This window comes from Lissotriton vulgaris, chromosome 2_1, assembly GCF_964263255.1.
Source record: "Lissotriton vulgaris chromosome 2_1, aLisVul1.2, whole genome shotgun sequence".
NCBI classification, from domain to species: Eukaryota; Metazoa; Chordata; class Amphibia; order Caudata; family Salamandridae; genus Lissotriton; species Lissotriton vulgaris.
This window is the reverse complement of record NC_141687.1, coordinates 284,205,445-284,225,933: the sequence shown is the minus strand read 5'-3', so window position 1 is coordinate 284,225,933 and position 20,489 is coordinate 284,205,445. Positions and strand designations below refer to the sequence as shown.

The 20,489-nt window shown below is 44.4% G+C and overlaps 1 protein-coding gene across 1 annotated transcript in view; it reads left to right on the top strand.

The window, feature by feature from the left end:
* The window catches only part of RPS6KB1 (ribosomal protein S6 kinase B1), a 350,261-nt gene that overhangs the window by 322,316 nt on the left and 7,456 nt on the right, over positions 1-20,489 (top strand). The window contains exon 14 of the mRNA XM_086954940.1: positions 9,426-9,538. Coding sequence (XP_086811066.1) covers positions 9,426-9,538 — 113 coding nt within the window. The remainder of the gene's footprint in view (positions 1-9,425; positions 9,539-20,489) is intronic.

The following is a 20,489-nucleotide window of genomic DNA, read 5'->3' as shown; positions in this document are numbered from 1 at the left end:
AGGACTGGGAGGGGTTTGCTGGACCCTTTAGCAGACCTGCTAGAAAAACTGAACTGGAGAGAGGACCTGGGTGTGATTCCTGTGGTCTGGACACTTCTCCGGCCCGTAGCATGCTTTTTCCCCCTACCGTGGCTATGGAGGTGGGTGAGTCCCACATTGTGGTGGTGTGAAGGGCGGCCGAGGTCTTGGGTCTTGAGCTCCCTTCAGTGGCAGTCAGGACTAACCTCCTGGCAGAGGTGCTTCAGCCCGTGGCGTCCTCCTCTGAAACCCTTTTGTCCTTCAACGAAGCCTTAACTGACGTTTTCCTGGGCACCTGCGGAAAGGACGATTCCCGCCACCATCGTCCGGCTCCAAACGACCCAGTTTCCTCACCCAATACCCTTCCTCGGAGCTTGGTGTTCCTGACCTCTTCTTCAAAGGGCACATTCCCTTCTGCTCTCCCAGATAGGGAAGCCAAGAGACTGGATCACCTTGGGAAGCACATGTTCTCTTCCTCCAGCTTAGAACTGCGGTCTGTGAATACCGCGTGCCTCTTGGGCCGATACCCCCATATCATCTGGGATACGGTTGCGCAGGTGCTGCCTCAATGGCCAGAAAAGGCCATGGGCCGTTGTCTTGCAGGCAGTGGCGGATGGGAGAGATGCAGCCAAATTCACAATCTGATGTGAACTCGATACCACCAACTCACTAGTCAGAACGATTGACACGTCGCTAGCCCTTCAGCTCTACGCCTGGTTGAGGACATCTTGCTTTTTGGGGGCTGTACAGTCAAACTATCTGGACATGCCCTATGATGGCTGTTGTCTTTTTGGCGACAAAGCAGACTTCGCGCTAGAGCGCTATAAAGATTCTTGGGCTATGGCCAGATCTTTGGGCTTTGCTGCGCATTCCTAACCAACCTAGTTTTCCTTGTACCCCTTTCTTACCTATGGAAAGGGCACCCATCCACATCCAACCCTGCCTAGCCACAGGTTCATGCCAGCTACCAAGCATCTACGTGACTGCGGACTTGGGACCCAGCGATCTCCCGGGTCAGTGAGCAGGCACCCTTCTCCACCCCCGCGGCCTCTTAGTACGACATTTCAGGCCCATCAACAGCCAATAGTCTGAAGGGGCTGCTCCCTCCTTTTTGAGAATACCCATCCCTTTGTGCCACCGTCTTTCGATCACATGTTCGAGAATCATTTAACACTTCTCCGCTCGAAAGTCTCAGTTCTCTTGACCAAGGCAGCTATCGAGAGTGTCCCTGCAACAGAAGGTCGTGGTTGCTATTCCCGCTACTTTATGGTGCCCAAGAAGGACAAAGGCCTGCATCCTATTCTAGACCTCACTGCCCTCAACTGCTTCCTCCGGAAGAAGTGCAGAATGCTCACGTCGCCTCAGGTCCTGCCTGCTCTCGATCTTGGAGACTAGATGGTGGCGCTGGACTTGAATGACACCTATTTCCATATTCCTATCCTACCAGCCCACAGACGCGATCTGCATCTCATGGTAGGACATGAGCATTTTCAGTTCACCATGCTCCCCTTTGGCCTTACCAGTGCCCCTTGGGTGAAAGTGATAGTGGTGGTCGCAGATCATCTGTGCAGATCAGGGGTTCCAATCTTCCCCTATCTCAATGACTGGCTGTTGAAGGCGGGCTCGCCACAGCCTGTCGTCTCCCAACTCCAGACTACGGGGGACCTCCTGCACTCGCTGGGGTTCACTATCAACGTGCCGAAGTCACACCTGCAGTCACAACTCACCGTGCAGTTTTGGGCCTATCCTCCCGAGCAGTGAGTCGGGCTATGATACCAATGTTTCAGCCTGTAGCCCGGATTTTGATAAGAATGACCTAGAGGCTGCTGAGCCTCATGGCCTCCGGCATCCTGTTGGTGGATCATGCCAGATAGCATATGCGGGCTCTGCAGTGGGACCTGATCTTTGAGTGGGTACTGCAGCAGAGGAGTGTTTCCGATTATGTCCAGTTCTCGGAGGGAACTGCACAACAACTGCAGTGGTGGTTAACAACCCCAGCTTGGGTCAGAGGCAGATCCCTCTCCAACTAGGGACTGGACTATGGCGGCCATCTGGAAGAGGCGAAGATCAGAGGCGTCTGGTCTCCGGCGGAGTCCAGGCTCCATATCAACCTGTTGGCACTCAGGGTGATCGGCCTGGCACTGAAAGCATTCCTTCCCTCTCTCAAAGGGAAAGTGGTGCAGGTGTTCACAGAAGACACCACCGCCACGTGGTACTGCAACAAACAGGGCGGGTGATGTAGTGGACACTGTCAAGAGGCTCTTCACCTCTGGGCATGGCTGGAACATCAGGGCATGAACCTAGTGGTTCAACACTTGGCAGTTTCTCTGAACGCTAGGGCGGACAAACTCAGCCGTTGGTGCCTGGTAGATCACGAATGGCGTCTTTACTCTAAGGTGGTGCAAGGTCTTTTTCAGTGGTGGGGAGAGCCTTGGTTAGATCTATTCGCCACCTAAGAGAATGCGCAATGTCAGCAGTTTTGCACATTGGAGTGTCCAAGGCGGCACTCGCTTGGTTATACTTTTTGGCGCAAATGGAGTTGCTGCCTCCTGTACGCCTTTCCGCCTGTAACACTTCTGCCCCCGAGTGCCGAAGAAGATCTAGCACGACCGGGCTCAAGTTATTCTTGTGGCTCTGGACGGGGCATGAAGAGTCTGGTACCCCAAGCTCCTGGGCATGACCATCGATCCTCTAATCAGACTGCCTCTTTGGAGTATATTCTGTTGCAGCAATAGGGTATGCTTCTACACCCAAACCTGTCCAGCCTCCACCTCCTTGCATGGAGATTGAGCAGCGATAGTTGACAGCTTTTGACCTTCCACATGAAGTCTGCAAGTCATCTTGGCAGCCAGGAGTCCCTCCACTAAAGTGGTTTATGCCTGTAGATGGAATAATTTGTGGCATGCTACACAGCAAAGGCTGTGGATCCCCTTTCTGTCCCTCTTTCAGAGATTCTCTTTTGTATACTTTCTTTGGGCCAGCAGGGCTCTGCTCTGGGCATTCTCAAAGGCTATCTTGCAGCGATCTCTGCTTTCCTTCGGTTGTCAGATAAGCCTTCTTTCTTCAAGTTTCCTATTTTAAATTGATTCTTTAAGGGCATTCTTCATCTCTTTCTTCCATCTCCTTTCCTAATGCCCCAGTGGTACTTGAATCTTGTTCTAACCTATCTTGTGTGCTCCCTTCGAGCCTCTTCACAACTGTCCTCTCAGGCTCCTCACTCTAAAAACTGCCTTCCTTGTTGCCATTTCCTCTGCTCGCAGGGTGAGTGAGCTTCAGGCTCTATCTTCCAAGCCTCCTTTCTTCTCTGTGCATCCGGACAAAGTGGTGCTTAGGACTAAGCCCTTGTTCCTTCCCAAAGTGGTTACACCTTTTCACATAGGACAAACTAACACGTTGCGCACCTTTTTCCCACCTCTGCACCCTTCCAAGGAGGAGGAGGAGACACTCCTTCGTCTGGACCCTAAATGTGCGCTGTCCTTCTACCTTGACCGCACAAAAGATTTCCGGGTGGATGATCAACTCTTTGTTGGCTATGTAGGTGCCAAAGAAGGTTGGGTTGTTCAAAAGCTTACCATCTCTTGATGGGTTGTCCTTTGTATTCAAATATGTTATGCTTTAGGAACAAAGGAACCTCCAGTGGGGCTAGGTGCTCATTCCACTAGGGCTACAGCAGAAACCACTGCATTTGTACGTGGAGTCCCACTTCTTGACATCTACCAGTTGGCCATGTGGGCATTTTTGTACACGTTCACCAGACATTTCCTGGACAGCCAAGTCCGAAGGAATGGCTTCTTTGCCCGTTCAGTCCTCCAGGACTTTCTGGTGTGAACTTAGTTTGCAGGCCGTCCTCCGGGGAATGGTATTACTAGGATATCTATTCTAAGGTAAGGTATCTATAACTGTCTCTTTCAGATGAACAAGTTACTTACCTTTGGTAACGATGTATCTGTGAGAGACCTATGTTATAGATTTCTTACTGCCTCACCCATCCTCCCCTCTCTGCCAACTGTTTTCTAGGGATAGGGACTCCCTTACAGGGCCACGTTGTGGCACCCCAGTGGTCAGTGTCTTTCATTGCTCTGCTCTTCTGGCGTGGAACGACGTGTAAGAACTGACTTCAGCGCACAGGGGGGGTGGGGGGGGGGGGCGTTTAAGTAGGCACAGCGGCATCATCCCTGCAACCACGACAACAGACACAGTCGACCAACACCACCTACCGACACACAGGGGTACTGCTAAGAAACAATTCTCCGGATCCAGTCTGACGCCTGGGGGGAATTCTAGGGTAAGGAATCTATATCTAACCTATGTCTCTTACAGATACATTGTTACCAAAGGTAAGTAACTTGTTCATCTGAAAGAGACCATTATAGATTCTTTACCTTATATTATATATACCCCAGCAGTACCACCCCCAGTGGACCGGTTGTTCAAAGCGATTGCTAGTGCTTTTAGAATAATAGTAATAGATTTCAATCTAATTGTGGATTGTACTGGTGCTCAACATGGAAGGCAAGTTATTGGAGAGATGTGTTCCCATTGCTGTGTACCCGAGGCTTAAGTTGTGTTATGCATTATTAATTAGGAGGGCATTACAGTAGTTTAGAGTTAGTACTTTAACCCCTAATGATTCCAGTTGCAGAAGATCTCTGCGATTGAGAAAGAGGTGAAATGTGTACACATTTTGGATAACACTGCACTTAAAAATTCATGTCTGTCTAAAAATAGGATGGATTTGGAGACTGTCCTTGTCACTTCCCTCAGCATAGCCAACACAGTATTGGCTAGTAATTGATGGCTGGTTCCCTAGCATTGCTTTTGCAAAAACATATCAAACAGATTGGTTTATATAAAATAAATATATCTTGTGTAACAGCTACAGTAGGATCAGAGACACTGCGAATACAAAAGTAGTCTTGCTAACTTCGAATAGATCACTTTATTATATTGTACACTCTTGTTCCATTGGGTCACCCTTCATCTCCCTGCCACCAACAACCCCACCTATATAGCATAATTCTATAACCTGGAAAGTGTATACATAGGCCCATGCCTAGTGTTTCTTTGTCCAATAAACCTTTTTTCTGTGTTTCAAATAGAGGGTGATATAGAAGTTTTAATTTAATTTAATTTAAAGGAGTTTGTAGAGCGCCTGGTGACGCCTCCCGGCGTGTCCCCGCGCTGTGGAGAGAGTGTGAAATAGTGTAGAGGAACCAATCACAAGGCAAAGAGGCAGGTTTTCAACTTCTTCCTAAACATAGTTTCATTGTTCTCCATCCTAATATCCAAAGGAAGAAGGTTCCACTTCCTAGCAGCTAAAGTACGGAATGATCTGCCTCCCATTCTAGCTTTTTTGGGGCGGGTAGTTCTGAGCAGACCCATTCCTTTAGATCTAAGCGACCTGCTAGGTTCATAAACAGATGCCAAATCCGACATATAAGCCGGTGCTCTGTGATGAATTATTTTATGGCACCATAGCATAGCTTTAAAATCAATCCTCTTCCTGATTGGTAGCCAGTGAAGGGCTGCCAGAGAGGGGCGTGATGGAGCTCTGCGAGGAAGCCTTAAGACCAGGCGAGCTGCCGAATTTTGTAAGACCTGTAGCTTTTTGATGTTTTTCTCAGTTGACCCCATGAGCAGCACGTTTCCGTAATCAATACGGGACGTTATCAGTGCTTGCGTCATGGTACGCCTGGAATTGATGGGTAACAGGTCAAGGGTGCGGTTCAGAGTTTTCATCACCCCAAAGCATTTGCCTACAGTTTTTCTTATGTGGCTATCAAAGGACAGTTTATTATCCACCCACACACCCAAATTCTTCGCCTCTCGAGAGGGGGAGGGAAAAGGACCAAGGCAGCTGGGCCACCACTCAGTAGTCCATTTGACCTCATTGCCACCAATAATGATGACCTCCGTCTTTGTCCCATTGAGTTTCAGACAATGGTCATTCATCCATGTGGCAAGTTTGGTCATGCAGGCATTGAAGTTATCAGCTTCCTTAGACGGGGCTTGGGTCAGAGATATAAGAAGTTGCGTGTCGTCGGCGTAGGAGACAAGCTCCACGCCGAACGACTGCACTACCTCTGCCAAAGGGGCCATGTATAGATTAAACAGGGTGGGACTCAGGGCAGAGCCCTGAGGAACCCCCTGCTCAAGCATCACCCTGTCGGAGAGAGAAGTCCCCCTTTGGACTTGAAAGCTCCTGTTAAGCAAGAAAGCTTTCAGCCATCCCAGTGCCTTATTGGTGACTCCCGCTTTATTTAGACACTGTAGCAAGATGGAGTGTGCTACAGTGTCAAAAGCGGCACTGAGATCAAGCATGATGAGGGCCATTGTCTTTCCCTCATCCGCTCCCTCACGTAGGGTTTCTGTGGCCCTCAGGAGAGCTGTCTCCGTAGAGAAACCAGATCTGAAGCCCGACTGAGATTTATTGGAAGCATTATGGGTCTCAAGATGTTCCATCAGTTGACTGTTAGCAATTTTCTCTGCTAACTTGGCCACATACGGTAGCAGGGATATAGGACGTAAATTGTCCATTATGTCCACACTGATGTTGGTTTTTTTTTTAATGGGTAGCACTATTGCCTGTTTCCATTCCTCCGGGAGACAAGAGGTAGAAAAGGAGATTTGTAGTAGGTGCCTCAGATGAGGTTCCAATACTGAAAAGGCTTCAGCTAAAATTTTTGGTGGTGCCGGGTCCCGGGGCGAACCTGATTTAATTTTATTGCACATTTTGGACAAAATCTCATAGGAGGGAACTACAAAAGACTTAAGGCACACAGGAGTAATTACAGTTTTATCATTTTCAGTAAAGTCCGTGGCTGGGGCTCCCTGTTTAGAAAAGCTCGTGTAGATTTTACTAATTTTGCCAGCGAAATACTGAGCAATCTTATTGCACGATTCCACAGAATCATTTTGAGTGGGGGAGGACATCTCCACTATGGATATCTCTTTGTATATTTGAAATAGTTCCCTAGTGGAGTTGCCTGCTTCCGTAATACGGGTGTGATAATGCTCGGCTTTGGCCAGGCGAACTGATTTGTAATATTCTTTCTGTGCTATTTTATATTGTATTTTAGTATCTGCACAGAAGTTGTGGCGCCAGGCTCTCTCAAGTTTCTTGCAAGCCGTTTTTAAGGTCTGTAGTTCTTGGCCGAACCACGGGGCAGTTTTCTGAGGCCTCCTAACATTGGACATAGTGCGGCTAGGGGCTGTGATGTCCAGGGCCTTAGTGACGATATTGTTTAGATTTTCATTAGCTACCTCACAGTCATCTCCTTTGGGAGGACCTTCGTCTTGAACAATTTGAATGAAGGAATCTAAAGTAAAATTCTTCCATTTCCTGCGTTTGTATCTCAGGGCGATTGCTCCTCGCCTGCTCCTAACCCTGATGTTTCCAGAAATCTTTTTGAGACCGTCTATTTATCTTAAGTTGGCAAGCCCTTGTTTGAATTGGGGCACATTTATCCTCCTGAAATTTCGGGGGAGGGGTCCGTAACTGAATATAAGTGTGAGAACATTGAGCAGGGAATCAGACACCATATTCTTGTGAGATAGCGTGGAAACCCTTAAAAGCAACCAAGCCCATGTGATTGGATTGGATATAACAATCTGGTTGTTTTCCTTTTTTTAATTATGCCCCTTCTCTTGCACATGGAGTGAGGGTCCAGCTACGTCTTTCTGAACAACGGGGCTGGCAGCCTAGCCTTAACATGGTAATCTGTATCTTGTTGACCATTGAGGCCTTTGTTTGCCTATTCTGTATGGCAGTTATTCCTATTCAGTACTGTCCTGTGATAGAGATGGTATGGGTCTAAGATGGCCCCAAGGAGGCAGCGAGTTGGTGGTTCAGAACCTTCTTGATCCAGTCAATGTATGCTCTGTCTGGCATTCCTATGAAGGCCCGTCCCATGCACCTGACCCTCTAACGGGACTCCTTAGATGCACCTCTCCTCCCTTTCATCCATCTTGCTTCAAAGCAGTTTTCACCAGAGCCCCTATCCTCTCATCAGTTCTTTAGTTTCTGTTAGTATTATGTGAAAGAAAACACTGAAACATTCTCCCTTACAGAAACAAGACAGCCACTCCTCAGCATGCTGTCTTCCAAGCAGGAACCCACTTGTGCTGCTGCACTTGTCAATCTTGATTCAGAAAAGGGGGTGGTGATGAACAGAGTGTCTGAATTAAGCAGACCACTCTTACCCAGTCCAAAGATCAGAGCTTTATCCATCACCGTTTTTTAGCTCACTGCACCATCCCAGCTCAGAACTTGGCTATATGCAAATTAGTCTGACCCTGGCCCAGTGCATCATGGGAACAGGGCAGACCAAACTACCAAGCCAATTCTTATACTGGGAAGGAAACAAGCTACCGGGGACCGGTTTCTGGCATTTCAGCCGTCTTCGGCCCGGCTTGCTTGAATCCTGATGGTGCCATGAGCTAGGGACTCACATCTGAGTATACCCTTCCACGCTTATGGTGGACAAAAATGATTCAGAAAAGGGGGTGGTGATGAACAGAGTGTCTGAATTTAGCAGGCCACTCTTACCCAGTCCAAAGATCAGGGCTTTATCCATCACCGTTTTTTAGCTCACTGCACCATCCCAGCTCAGAACTTGGCTATATGCAAATTAGTCTGACCCTGGCCCAGTGCATCATGGGAACAGGGCAGACCAAACTACCAAGCCAATTCTTATACTGGGAAGGAAACAAGCTACCGGGGACCGGTTTCTGGCATTTCAGCCGTCTTCGGCCCGGCTTGCTTGAATCCTGATGGTGCAATGAGCTAGGGACTCACATCTGAGTATACCCTTCCACGCTTATGGTGGACAAAATTTTGATTTGCATATAGCCAGGTTCTGAGCTGGGATGGTGCAGTGAGATAAATAACGGTGATGGATCAAGCCCTGATCTTTGGACTGGGTAAGAGTGGTCTGCTTAATTCAGACACTCTGTTCATCACCACCCCCTTTTCTGAATCGCACTTGTCAATCTTGGCACTTGCAGACTGTCTGGTCCAATACCCTGTCTTCATTCTCTTACTTTTTGCCATTAGAGACATTTTCCCTATGAAAGTGATTGTAATGTCACTAGGTAGCAGCCATTGAGGAAGTTTTTCATCCGAACTGTATGTGATGCCGTGGAAAATATTTATATGTAAGCCAACTGAAAAAAAAGTTTTGTTATGAGGAATTAAAGGTAAGTATTTTATGTTAACCTATAAATTGTGCTCTTACTTACCAAAGTCAAAGGTGTGTAACGTTAGATATTGTAAGCGACTCTAGAATTATACTAAGCTCCTTATCTTTGATTTAGATTTGTTGACTTTTTGATTATGGAAGAGAGTATGACATTTAGTAGTGTTTCTTTACATTCAAGACTAAAAACTTGTCTTATCAATTTTTCAGGGTTTTACATATGTGGCCCCATCTGTTCTTGAAAGTGTGAAAGAGAAGTTTTCATTTGAACCAAAAATTCGATCTCCTCGCAGATTCATTGGCAGCCCACGAACTCCTGTCAGGTCTGTTAACTTTGGACAATGGGAGAGGAGGGGTGGGGGTTGTCAGCATGTGCGTCACTGCCTGTATGTGTAAGTATGTAGAATAATTATCATTCAACCTGATAGCCAAGATGGTCACAAAATATACATTGACCTGCCTTTTCACAAAATTAATAAGCATTGTAGGAGAAAATTATTTTGTTAATTTTTTTGCGAGCTTGTCCCTTAATGAAGTACAGAGTAGATCTTCAAACAGAAACATGAGATACTCGTGACACAGTAATTGTGTCAAAGTTAGTGTATGGACATTAGTTGAAAAGGTCTTACAGATTAGTTGTCTAATAGCTGTCTCATTGTTTTCAGAATGTTTGGTTTTATGTAATTGTATGGCGAATAGGGAACAGTAGAATGCTGTTGCTGGTAACCCTTGTGTAGTTTAAACTACAATATGATTTAAGATTGATAAGGTTTGTAATTCTAGTCAGTTTGCAGTATTTCAGACTTATAGCCTCAAGTTACACACAAGTTTCTTCTGATCTGTTAATCCCTTGAATGCTGCTGTTAATTTATGACCTACATACAGAAATCTCCCGGAGTCTTCATAGTCCGCTGCGGTTTGCTACCACCAGATAATTATTTTAGAATTGAAATAGTCAGTCTATGACATAGGTAAGATTGCTTGAGACCGCATAGTGGAGTGGTCCTGGTGTTCCAGTGGTTCAGGTGTAGCTAAATATAGCACCTTAAAGTATCCAGTGCATCTTCGAAGCTTCCATTAAGTATAATCTTCAAAAAATGTAGTAGTAACATCTTTAAGGGGAGGCACAAAGGAATGTCGGGCCGGGAGTATCAGGAGTACTGCCAAAAGGAAGACTGAAGTTTGCTCATCCACATTACAAGTGTCTTTGGAAAACTGTGACATTTTGGTAAAATATTTGGCAAAATGTGATTTTGAAAGTGAATATCACTGAAGTGTTTAAAAAGTGTTAGAAACTGAAAGGTAATAATACAAATCATGGTTTATTACAATTCTCTAGATGAGTCATTAATGAAGTTGCCCACTTTTCTTTGAGATCTGAGGGATTCTGAACTGCTGTGTTGATACCCTGGCTCCTTGGATGGGGAAGCTAATTTAATCAAAAGAAACACTTCCATGCAAACAAGGGTTCTTTTTTTGTAGATTTAGGGATCCATTCACCCACCTGCCCAGGTGTCTGGGTACTAGGATCATCATGCTCACAGAAGCATAGTTAGTACGAACTGGAGCACCTGGAGTGGCAGAAATCCTTGTACAGGGCGAGAAATCAGCAGAGAGGTGTTAAAAGTTGCACCAAGATGTTTCAAAAAACTAGAAGTGCGTGTAGGGGGCTCCATGTAAGACCTTCAAACACCAGTGCACCACTGTACCAGGAGATATGAAATGTGATGTTTGCACATTGCTGGTAGATTACAGCTGTGATTTTAGTGCGTTGTTAGTAGACCTAGGGCCAGATGTAGGTAGGACTCAGTTACCGATTCTTAATTACCGAATTTTACCGATTCGGTAATTAAGAATCGGTAAATAAGAAGGGGGGGTATGTAGGAACATCCAGATGTTCCTTTTACCGAATCGGTAAAAATCGGTATTTACCGATTCGGTAAATACCGACCGGTAATGCTCCATTCATTCCTATGGGCTTTGAAGCCCATAGGAATGAATGGGGCATTACCGGTCGGTATTTACCGAATCGGTAAATACCGATTTTGACAAGGGTGCAGGGGGTGTCACTTTAACACCCTCTAGCACCCCCAAAAAAGGTTCGGGGGCCATGTGGCAGGCATACCTGCCCTTCCTGTCATATGGCACAGGTGTGCATGCACACATGTGCATGCACACCGGAATCGCTATTTTACCATCAAATATATTTGATGGTAAAATACCGATTCGGTAAGGGTTTTGGGACTCAGAAGAGTCCCACCTACATATCAAATTTACCGATTCGGTAAATTTACCGATTCGGTAAAATACAGGGCCCTACATCTCAGATTGCATTTACCGGTCGGTAACGGCCGAATTCGGCCGTTACCGACCGGTAAATGCCTACCTACATCTGGCCCCTAGTGACTGGAGGTGAGAGACACAAAAGCCATCTTCGTAGCTGCTCCCTGTTTGGCCAATCATTCAGCAGCCATCTTTTATCAGTACATAGCTTCTAACAGGCAGCAAGAAGTGGCCAACATTTTAGGCTGCAACATCACCATCGGCCACTTGATTCCTAGTCTTAGTCCGGGCCTGGTTGACAGCAGGTAGACGAGTAGTCCGTTTACCCTGCACAGTATCTGAAATAAAGGAGACGTAGCAGTGGAATAATCGTGTGAAGTAATGTAAAAAGGCAAGTCTGTGCACCACCGTTTTGCTTCAATTTAAATCCTTCAAAGAACCCATGTCAATTATCTCAATTATTGGTGCATAATAGAACTACTTAGTCTAACACGAACAGTTTATTTTCATTCAGACACAAATTCCTAGGTGTTTGCTTTCATAAACTCCTTAACCAGTGTTTGTGTGCAACTATATAGTCATCCAGATTCAATTTTAATTTACTTTTTAAAATAAGACACTCAGTGAAGCAATTCTGCCTAACTTATTTAGACGCAAACTGTATTTAAAAAAATCTATGGGCTGTACTGAAATGCAAAGGTTTTGTACTGACATATTCAACTATGCTTGAGTCTAAAGTTTATTTATTTAGATTTACTGGACAAGTAAGCTTTCTTTGAAGAAATGTGGCAACAAGAAGACAACACTTCCATATCTGAATAAAGTAATCTCATGATTCACACCAAAGTTTAAGTTCATGCCTTCAACCTCACTTAATAACCTTGGTTTTATTTGAAGTTTAAGAACGAAACAATTTTTCTAAATTCTACCAGTATGATCAAGACAGAACATGATGGAGAAATGCAGTATAATACATGAAAATCGTGATTAAGAACGTGAATATGGGTGGGTCCCTGGTTATAATAAACAAGGACATGCAGGAAAGTAAAGTTTTATAACATTTACATGATTGAAATTTTGACAATTATCACACAACTAGACTGGAGTTTCTGAGAGTTACTGAAAGAGTTTTAATGATGCTGTAACCAAAGGATGAATCACTTATAAAACCTTATTGTACCTAATGGACACAAGTCCCCACCATTACATACTGCTTAAAATTCATAGGTACTCAGTTGAACTAATGTGCAGACCTTTTAGATCCAGTATTCTACCTTTTAACAATTGAGCATGCAACCACTAGCAGGCAACATGACAACTTGTATGGATGATACTACGTAAGTAACTCCAGCAAATAAACATTGAATAGTAGGCACAATCTCAGTGTTCATTTGAGTTGGTGTCCCTATACACCTAGTGTCCTTACACCGAAGGCTTGGTTAGTCTAGAGTAGAACAAATTGAGAAGTCCTGTAACCAGGGACCAATGAGTGGGGGGGGGAGAAGGGGTGTGTGTGTGTGTGTGTATATATATATATATGTGTATATATATATATATATATATTATTATTTATTTTTTTACAACTTCTACGCATGATCCTAATTTACAATTGTTTCAGATGGTAATATTCTTCTATCAGTTATCCGGGATATTGATTGGGTTCAGTTTGATCCTAAATTATGTATACTTGTATGTAAAGCACTTGAAACCCGTTCTCTCAAATGAGCATTGGATTAGACACATTGTTATATCTTGGGTACATGAATTATTTTATTTATCTTGTGCACAGTTTCATGATAATCAGTGGAAAACTGTATTTAACTGCGGAACAAAATATGGAGTGAGGGAACTTCTCAACAGTCACTGAAACCACATTCATTACTTGGGCATGTATTCAACATAATCACAGTTGTATGGAGGGAATAATTAAAGTCAAAGTCAAGAAAGCCCGCTGGGGAGGCCGCTCTTTCTCTCATACGGCGGCGAGACTTTGGAACTCCCTCCCGCCTTCTCTTCGGGAACACAACAACCATATGTCTTTTAGGAAGGCCCTAAAAACGCACTTGTTTGCCAACACCTGCTGAACTACCCTGAGCCCGCACTAAGTAATCATTCACAAGCGCTGCGAGGCCTCCGGGTAGCTACGCGCTATACAAGTGCAATTTTCATTTCATTTCATTCATTATTCACAAAGTAAATTGACCGAAAACTTTTGCATCATTCGAGCTTTCATCCCCAGATTAAACAAAGGGTTTGCTTCACTCTGTTCGTAGTTCAAAAGTTTTTTTTGTACTGTGTACAGGTTTACGAAAAAAGCAAAACTGAGTTGATAAACATTTAAGGAATATTGGCAACACACGAGGGAAAAAGTGGAAAAGTTAACAAATGTTAACAGAGCAGAGTTAGTTAAAAGCAGCTGAAAGGTGAAGCAACCAGTTTGCCAACTGCATCCTCTAGCAGTTTTTAAACCATTGGTCTTTGATGAAAATGAAGCGAAGTAAGACTTTTTGAGTGAACATCCCTTACTTGCTTACCCAGGATTATCTAATATAATGGTTTAATTTCTATTCCGCAAACATCCACAAAATAAAAATTCTGCAGCTACTGTCTTTCCAAAGGAAGGGCGCATATGCATGCATAAATTGTATCCATAATAATGTTCCTTAGTACAGCACAACTTACCAACCACATTATGGGAAATATATCAAATCAGCCATTTTGCTGTATGCACTTCTGATTTATTTGATAAAATGGCAGAGCAGGTAAAACTTCGAGGAAAGCCAAAATCAGGTGTGAGAAAGTGGCTCTATATGTACTGGTCCAAAGTAGGGTACCGTGTGTATAGAGTCCACAATCATCAAAAAGGGAGGGAGAGAGAGGCTAATGCTAGATTCGGCGTCTTGAATCCTACAGTATAGCACTATATTATTATTATTATTATTATTATTATTATTATTTAATTTTATAGAGCGCGTAGTCACCCGTAAGTATCCCAGCGCTAAAATCAGTACAACTAGGAGTCAGCAAGGGAAGGGGAGAGACAGTTTAAGGGAAGAGGTGGGTTTTCAATTGCTTCCTGAACCGTAGGTAGTTGGATTCGGTTCTCAGGTAGTGCGGTAAGGCGTTCCAGAGACGTGCGGTGTGAACCGAGAAACGTCTTCCTCCTGTTCGGGCCTTCTTAATTCTGGGGGTGACAATGAGGTGTTCCTGGTCGGAGCGTAGGGATCTAGGGGCTTTGTATGGTTTGCTAAATTTTTTTAGGCTTGGGGGACCATTGTTTTGGAGCAGTCTGTGTGCTAGGCAGAGGGCCTTGAACATCACACGTTCTCTAACCGGAAGCCAATGGAGACACTTCAGCGCTGGTTTGGCTGAGGCTCTGGCCGGGGTGTTAGTAAGGATCCGGGCTGCTGCATTTTGGACCCTTTGTAGTTTATTCAGGGTTGCCTCTGGGGCCCCTAAGTAGATGGAATTACTAAAGTCGAGCCTAGAAAGAATCAGTCCTTGGATCAGCAGTTTTTGAGAGTTGTGGGGGAGTAGGGGCAGGATCTTTCGAATTGACCTGAGCAGTCCAAAACACGTACTGGCTACCTTTTTTGCCTGTGTTGCAAAAGATAATTCCTTATCGAGCCAGACACCCAGGCTTTTTACCTCTGGTTTCGTATCTGGGATCGGGCCTAAACAGGGTGGCCAGATGTTATGAAGTGAAGTGGGTCCCTTCTGGCCAAGGAGGAGAATGTCAGTCTTTGAGCCGTTGAGTTTCAGAGACGATCTATTCATCCATCCTTGTATCTGCGTCAGACAGTTGTAAAGGTCCGCAGGTTGTTGTTTCGGATGAGAAAGGGACACCACTAACTGAGTGTCGTCGGCATAGCTGACGATGCTCACTCCGAACGGGATAACAACCTCCTCCAATGGGGACATGTAGTCAACGCTCCTTTCAAATCTGGGAGAACAACACCTGCTCCTCCGACACTCCCCTCCAATGTGGCGTGCCTCAGGGCTCCTCCCTGAGCCCCACATTATTTAACATCTACTATAACCCATAATCAATGGATTTTGAGAACCTAGCCTGTGGAAAAGTAATAGCAGGTTTTCCCAAATTGGGTACGCCATTATTGGAAAAGAAAATTATTTTCTTTAGTCCCCTCACTCACCAGAGGTTGCCCTTAGGTGACATGCTTCATCATTGGGGCCGTCCCAAGCATCTACTGCTTGGGGCGTGCTGCGATTTGCGAAGGATACGTAGGAGCACTTTATGGTGAGACTATGTGTGGTGTGGTGTGGTGTATGGTGGTGGAGTGGTGATTAGTGTGCGTTAAAAATACTAGCTAGTAAGCGGACACATTTATTTTTGCCTCTAGTTGGTATATTAAAAAGGGGTTCGATATAGGAATTAGATCAATAATGTGGTCAAAGTCCTAGCTATCTTGTCCTTGGACAAGATAGCTAGGACATTGACCACATTATTGATATAATCCATTGATTATGGGTTATAGTGCTATACTTTGGAGTCCACAATCCCCAGAGGTATAACAGAGGTTAAAGTCAGGTCTGATCTTACTCTCTAAAGTGGTAGCTTGGTCGAGCAATAAGGCAGTACCAGAGGACAGTGTAAAGCATTTGTTGTACACACTCATTCAGCAAAAGGTTTCACACACTCAAGAACTGAACTCTAGGCCAATTGTTTTTATATCCAAAGATATCGTTTTTTTTTTTTTAAACCAACAGATATCAAAATACACTTTTCTCGATAAGAGTACTCTCATGTAATTACTTTGCAAAGAGGTAATAAACTTTGTAAACGCAATAGATAGAATGGTTTCAGTAGGCAACACAATTCTAAACACAATTTAACATTGAGCTCAATAGGTTTATCTACATAAATGCAGACGATTACTTTATTGATTACTTTTGTAACTCCAGGACTGTATCCTAGATTCAGGCCTGGGGTCTAAGCTGAAAACAGTTTAGTAAAAACGTTTTAGTTATTGCAATGATTTTTAAAGAATAAAAAGGTATTTTAAAATTTCACACTTAGAAACTTTTCAGTGAAAATCTAGCAATGTTATCCAATGGGAGAAAATTCAGGTTACAGGTAAAGTATGTTCTCGTTACTTTTGTAATCCAGTACTGGGCTCCTAGGTCCAGCACTGGGGTCTCTACTTAAGACAGGTAAGTAATTATGTTTCAGTAGTAGGTACAATTTTTAAGGAATATTTCAAGTTTTCGAAAGTAGACAGAAGAAATTTCATAGAAAAGCAGACTATGGATTCCTATGGAAAACATTCAGGTTACTAGTAAACACGGTTAAGATTACTTTTGCGATTCAGTACTTGGCTAAAAGGTACAGTACTGGCTTCTCTCCTGATCACAGGTGAGTACTTCGGAATTCGTTATTCGGCTGATTTTAGATGAATATTTTAAAGTTTCAAAACTCCACACTTTAAAGATTTTTCGAGTCACACCAGTCAATGTTATCCTGTGGCAGGAAAGTGAGTCATCGGTTTTCAGGTGAGTACTCGACTGGTGAAGTTAAGGTTCTGGGCATAGACTCAGGGGTCCCCCAGGGTCAGGTAGGTACAGTTGGTACACCCGCAGCGGCACAGGGGCAGCCGGGTGCAGAGGTAATTAGACCCAATGTTATCTGATTTAAAAAAAATATATATTTTACAGAGTTTTATATAGCGCGAACTTGACCCGAATCGGGTCTCGGAGAGCTTTACATAGCACCAGTTGCATTACATGAGGACACATTCATTTGTGTTCGGCACGGGGAGATTAAGATTTTTGCCCAGAATCACAGGAGTCATTGCCGAGACTCGAACCCAGTTCCCTAGATTTGAGGTCGACCGCCCTAGCCGTCCCTGGGGGACCCCTGAGTCTATGCCCAAAACCTTAACTTCACCAGTCGAGTACTCAGCCGTTAGGCCAACTAAGAGGCAGGGGGCCTTAGGTTGGTGGCTGGTGGCTAGCAGGCCACGCAGCTGTGGGAGCTGGGCTCCTGGTCACTTGTAGTGTAGCAGATCTATTACTCCATAGGTCTCTCACCCTGGGCACTGGTATTGTGGCTGAATAATATTCAGCATGAAGGTTTAATTTGAATAATTTCACTGTACGCTTAGTGTATCATTTCATCAAAGTTCAATTTATTGGCTTATTCATTCCATCTTAGCATGTTATAATCACATGTTCCAAAAAAGCGTTTTCAAATCTTGCATTTTTATAGAATTCCAATGCATTTCGGTGCAAAAAACACCTTCATCGGTGAAAATCTGGAATATACAAATAAACATTCTTAGAAATGTGTTTGATGTCAGTCCCAGTGAAATGCTACTATCAGTGTGTGACGCGCTGTTGCTTATCGCTTGTTTGTTGGCTGCTAATTAAGCTCGGGGATTCCCATGTTTAGGCTCCGCTGCGCGTACTCCGTTGCTTACAAGATAATACTAATGTGGGCTACTCCACGGAGATTCTATCACGGTATACACGCGTTTGTTCTTACTAGAGAATGCCTTTTAACGGGCGCTAGCTGCTTGCTACTAACGCTCTACAAAGGCTTCTAAGTGGTGCTGCCACTCCACTTCCTAAGCAATTCTATAGCGTGTCTTACCTCGCGGTTGGCGTGGCTTCTACTCTCCTCGCGGTTTCCGTTCAATTAATTTTACGGAACTGGTGTGAGCTGGGTATTTACGCAAAGCGTGTTTACGCACGTGCGCACTAGGTTCAAGTCGCGTTTTTTTCAAATCCTGCTTATTTCAAAAAAACAAACCAGCTTTATTCACACGAGTGTCAAAAATGCCTATCCCTAGGTATCTGACTCAGACAATTAAATCAATTTGCGCGCTCTATTGCCAGTATCCATGAGAGCGCGTAATAAGCTTCAAGAGCCTTTAAAAGGAATGTCAATATTCACTTAAGTCAAACCTTGTGTATCAAAAATGCTCTAGGAGCTCCAAGAAGGTTAATGAGGACTTAAGCTTATACTAGGCAGGATATCATGACTATTTTCTTAGGGCTTATAAATAGCATATAAATTCAGTTCGATCGTTAAGCCCATTCGGTTTTAAACTGTTAAGGTGATAAATACAGTAGTTTTCTCGCTTTAGTAGATTCTAATTGTTAAGAGGGCCTTCGGTTTTGGGAACTATTTCCAATATACAATCCCGCAATTGACTAATGTGGTGATGTTTTTCATGGAAATGAGTTGCCACCGTTGATTTGAGCGATCCTGTTATGTTGCTCTTATGTTCCGTTAGTCGTGTCTTGAATTTTCTCTCCATGTGCCCAACATATACTGGCCCAACATATACTGACCCACGCGGGCATTTAAGCCGAAGTGTACAAGTGTGACTTGTAAGCAATAGGTACTGTGTCTCCTTCGTTAAAAGCAAAGTATGTGAAACCCACCACCCGAGGAATGATTCTTATCACTAGGTTGGTGTGGTTATCATGAGTCAGTAAGAATTTGGATCCTTAAAGATCAGCCTGCAATTATTGCAAAATTGCTGAATGTTCTGGCAGCCAGCAAAATTTGGTAAAAGTAGGTTGTATCAAAGCATACAAAGGCTTGATATGCTGGGCATATTCGGGAATATAAGTACGCCCGAAATTAAAAAATCCCAACAAGGACTGTAATTTGTTCTGAGTTGTAGGAGCGCGGAACTGTGCGCATTTCTCCAAGAAGTGAGGAGCCAATCCTCGGCCTTCATTGTTGAGCTCGTAGCCCAGGAACAACACTGTGCACTATGCAATGTGAGACTTTGCAAAGTTGAACTTGTAACCAAAGTCCGCAAAGTTACAAATGATGCGGTCAACGCGACATAGATGCGCCCAAAACTCGTCGTCTGTGAGATATGTCATCCACATACGAACACGCATCTGTGTCCACTCTCTCTAATCGAGAGACATGCCTGGACTATTTTTATAGCCCATAGGCAAACGTTTATATTGGCGATGTTTGCCGCCACAGGTAAAACTGGTCCACTGGGAACTCAGTCCGTCCAAATTGTGGGCAAAAAAACCGTTGGATATGTGTGGTTTTAAACCGTTTTCGCACAAGACCGTCCACTAAAGCAGAGCCGTGGGTATTCTGTACTGCACAGGTACGGCAATGCGAGTTCAAATGCCGGTAATCCAATACCAAACGGTACGAACAGTCAGGCTTGTTCACAGTAAAAATTGGATTATTCATCGGTGACACACAAGTTTCAATTACACCTTGATATTCCAATTGTTCAAGGATTTCCGCAACGGACGCCTTAGCTTCACGTTGGATGCAGGGCTCGACAAATCCACTCGCCCGCTCGCATTTGCGAGGGAGAATGGATCAGGACGAGCTATTTTTAGGTCCTACTCGCCCTTTCTGGCGAGTAGGAAGTCAAACTAACTTTTGTCCTCCCTCTTTGAAAACAGAGCAAAAGTGACAAGATAACATGATTTAAAGGCACTTTTATTGCTCCTAAAGGGAATGAGCAATAAAGATGCCTTTAAATCTTGTTATCTTGTCACTTTTGCTCCGTTTTCAGAGACGGAGGTCAAGTGGGTTGCAGTCAGGTCGAGGGGATTTTCCATGGTACTAGACCTGCAGGACTAGTACCATTTTTCAGATTTATCGAGCCCTTGGATGGGATATTGAGGTTGAGGCTGTGGCATAGACCGTAAAGGAATTTCGTGGTGTGGGGAGAATGTATCCCATCCACAATGTGTATGGTACTGAGCCGGCGCAGGAGCCTTAGCACACTCTTCTGCAAAATTCAGAGCATGCTCCTTCGAGACAGTGTGCGTGAAACTAGGGAGGATTACCTCCTCCCCTCGGAGCTACGAGGACAAAAGGTGGGGGCCAGTCAGCCTCCGCTAACAAAATATCATAGGTAGTCGTAAGGTTTTCCCAAAATACCCCCTTTATGGTACGTTGTATGTCACCTTCAATTAAAAGGACTTTTTCATTAAGTCTATCAGGGGGAGCTATTCTGGTATCCGGTGTCTCCACAA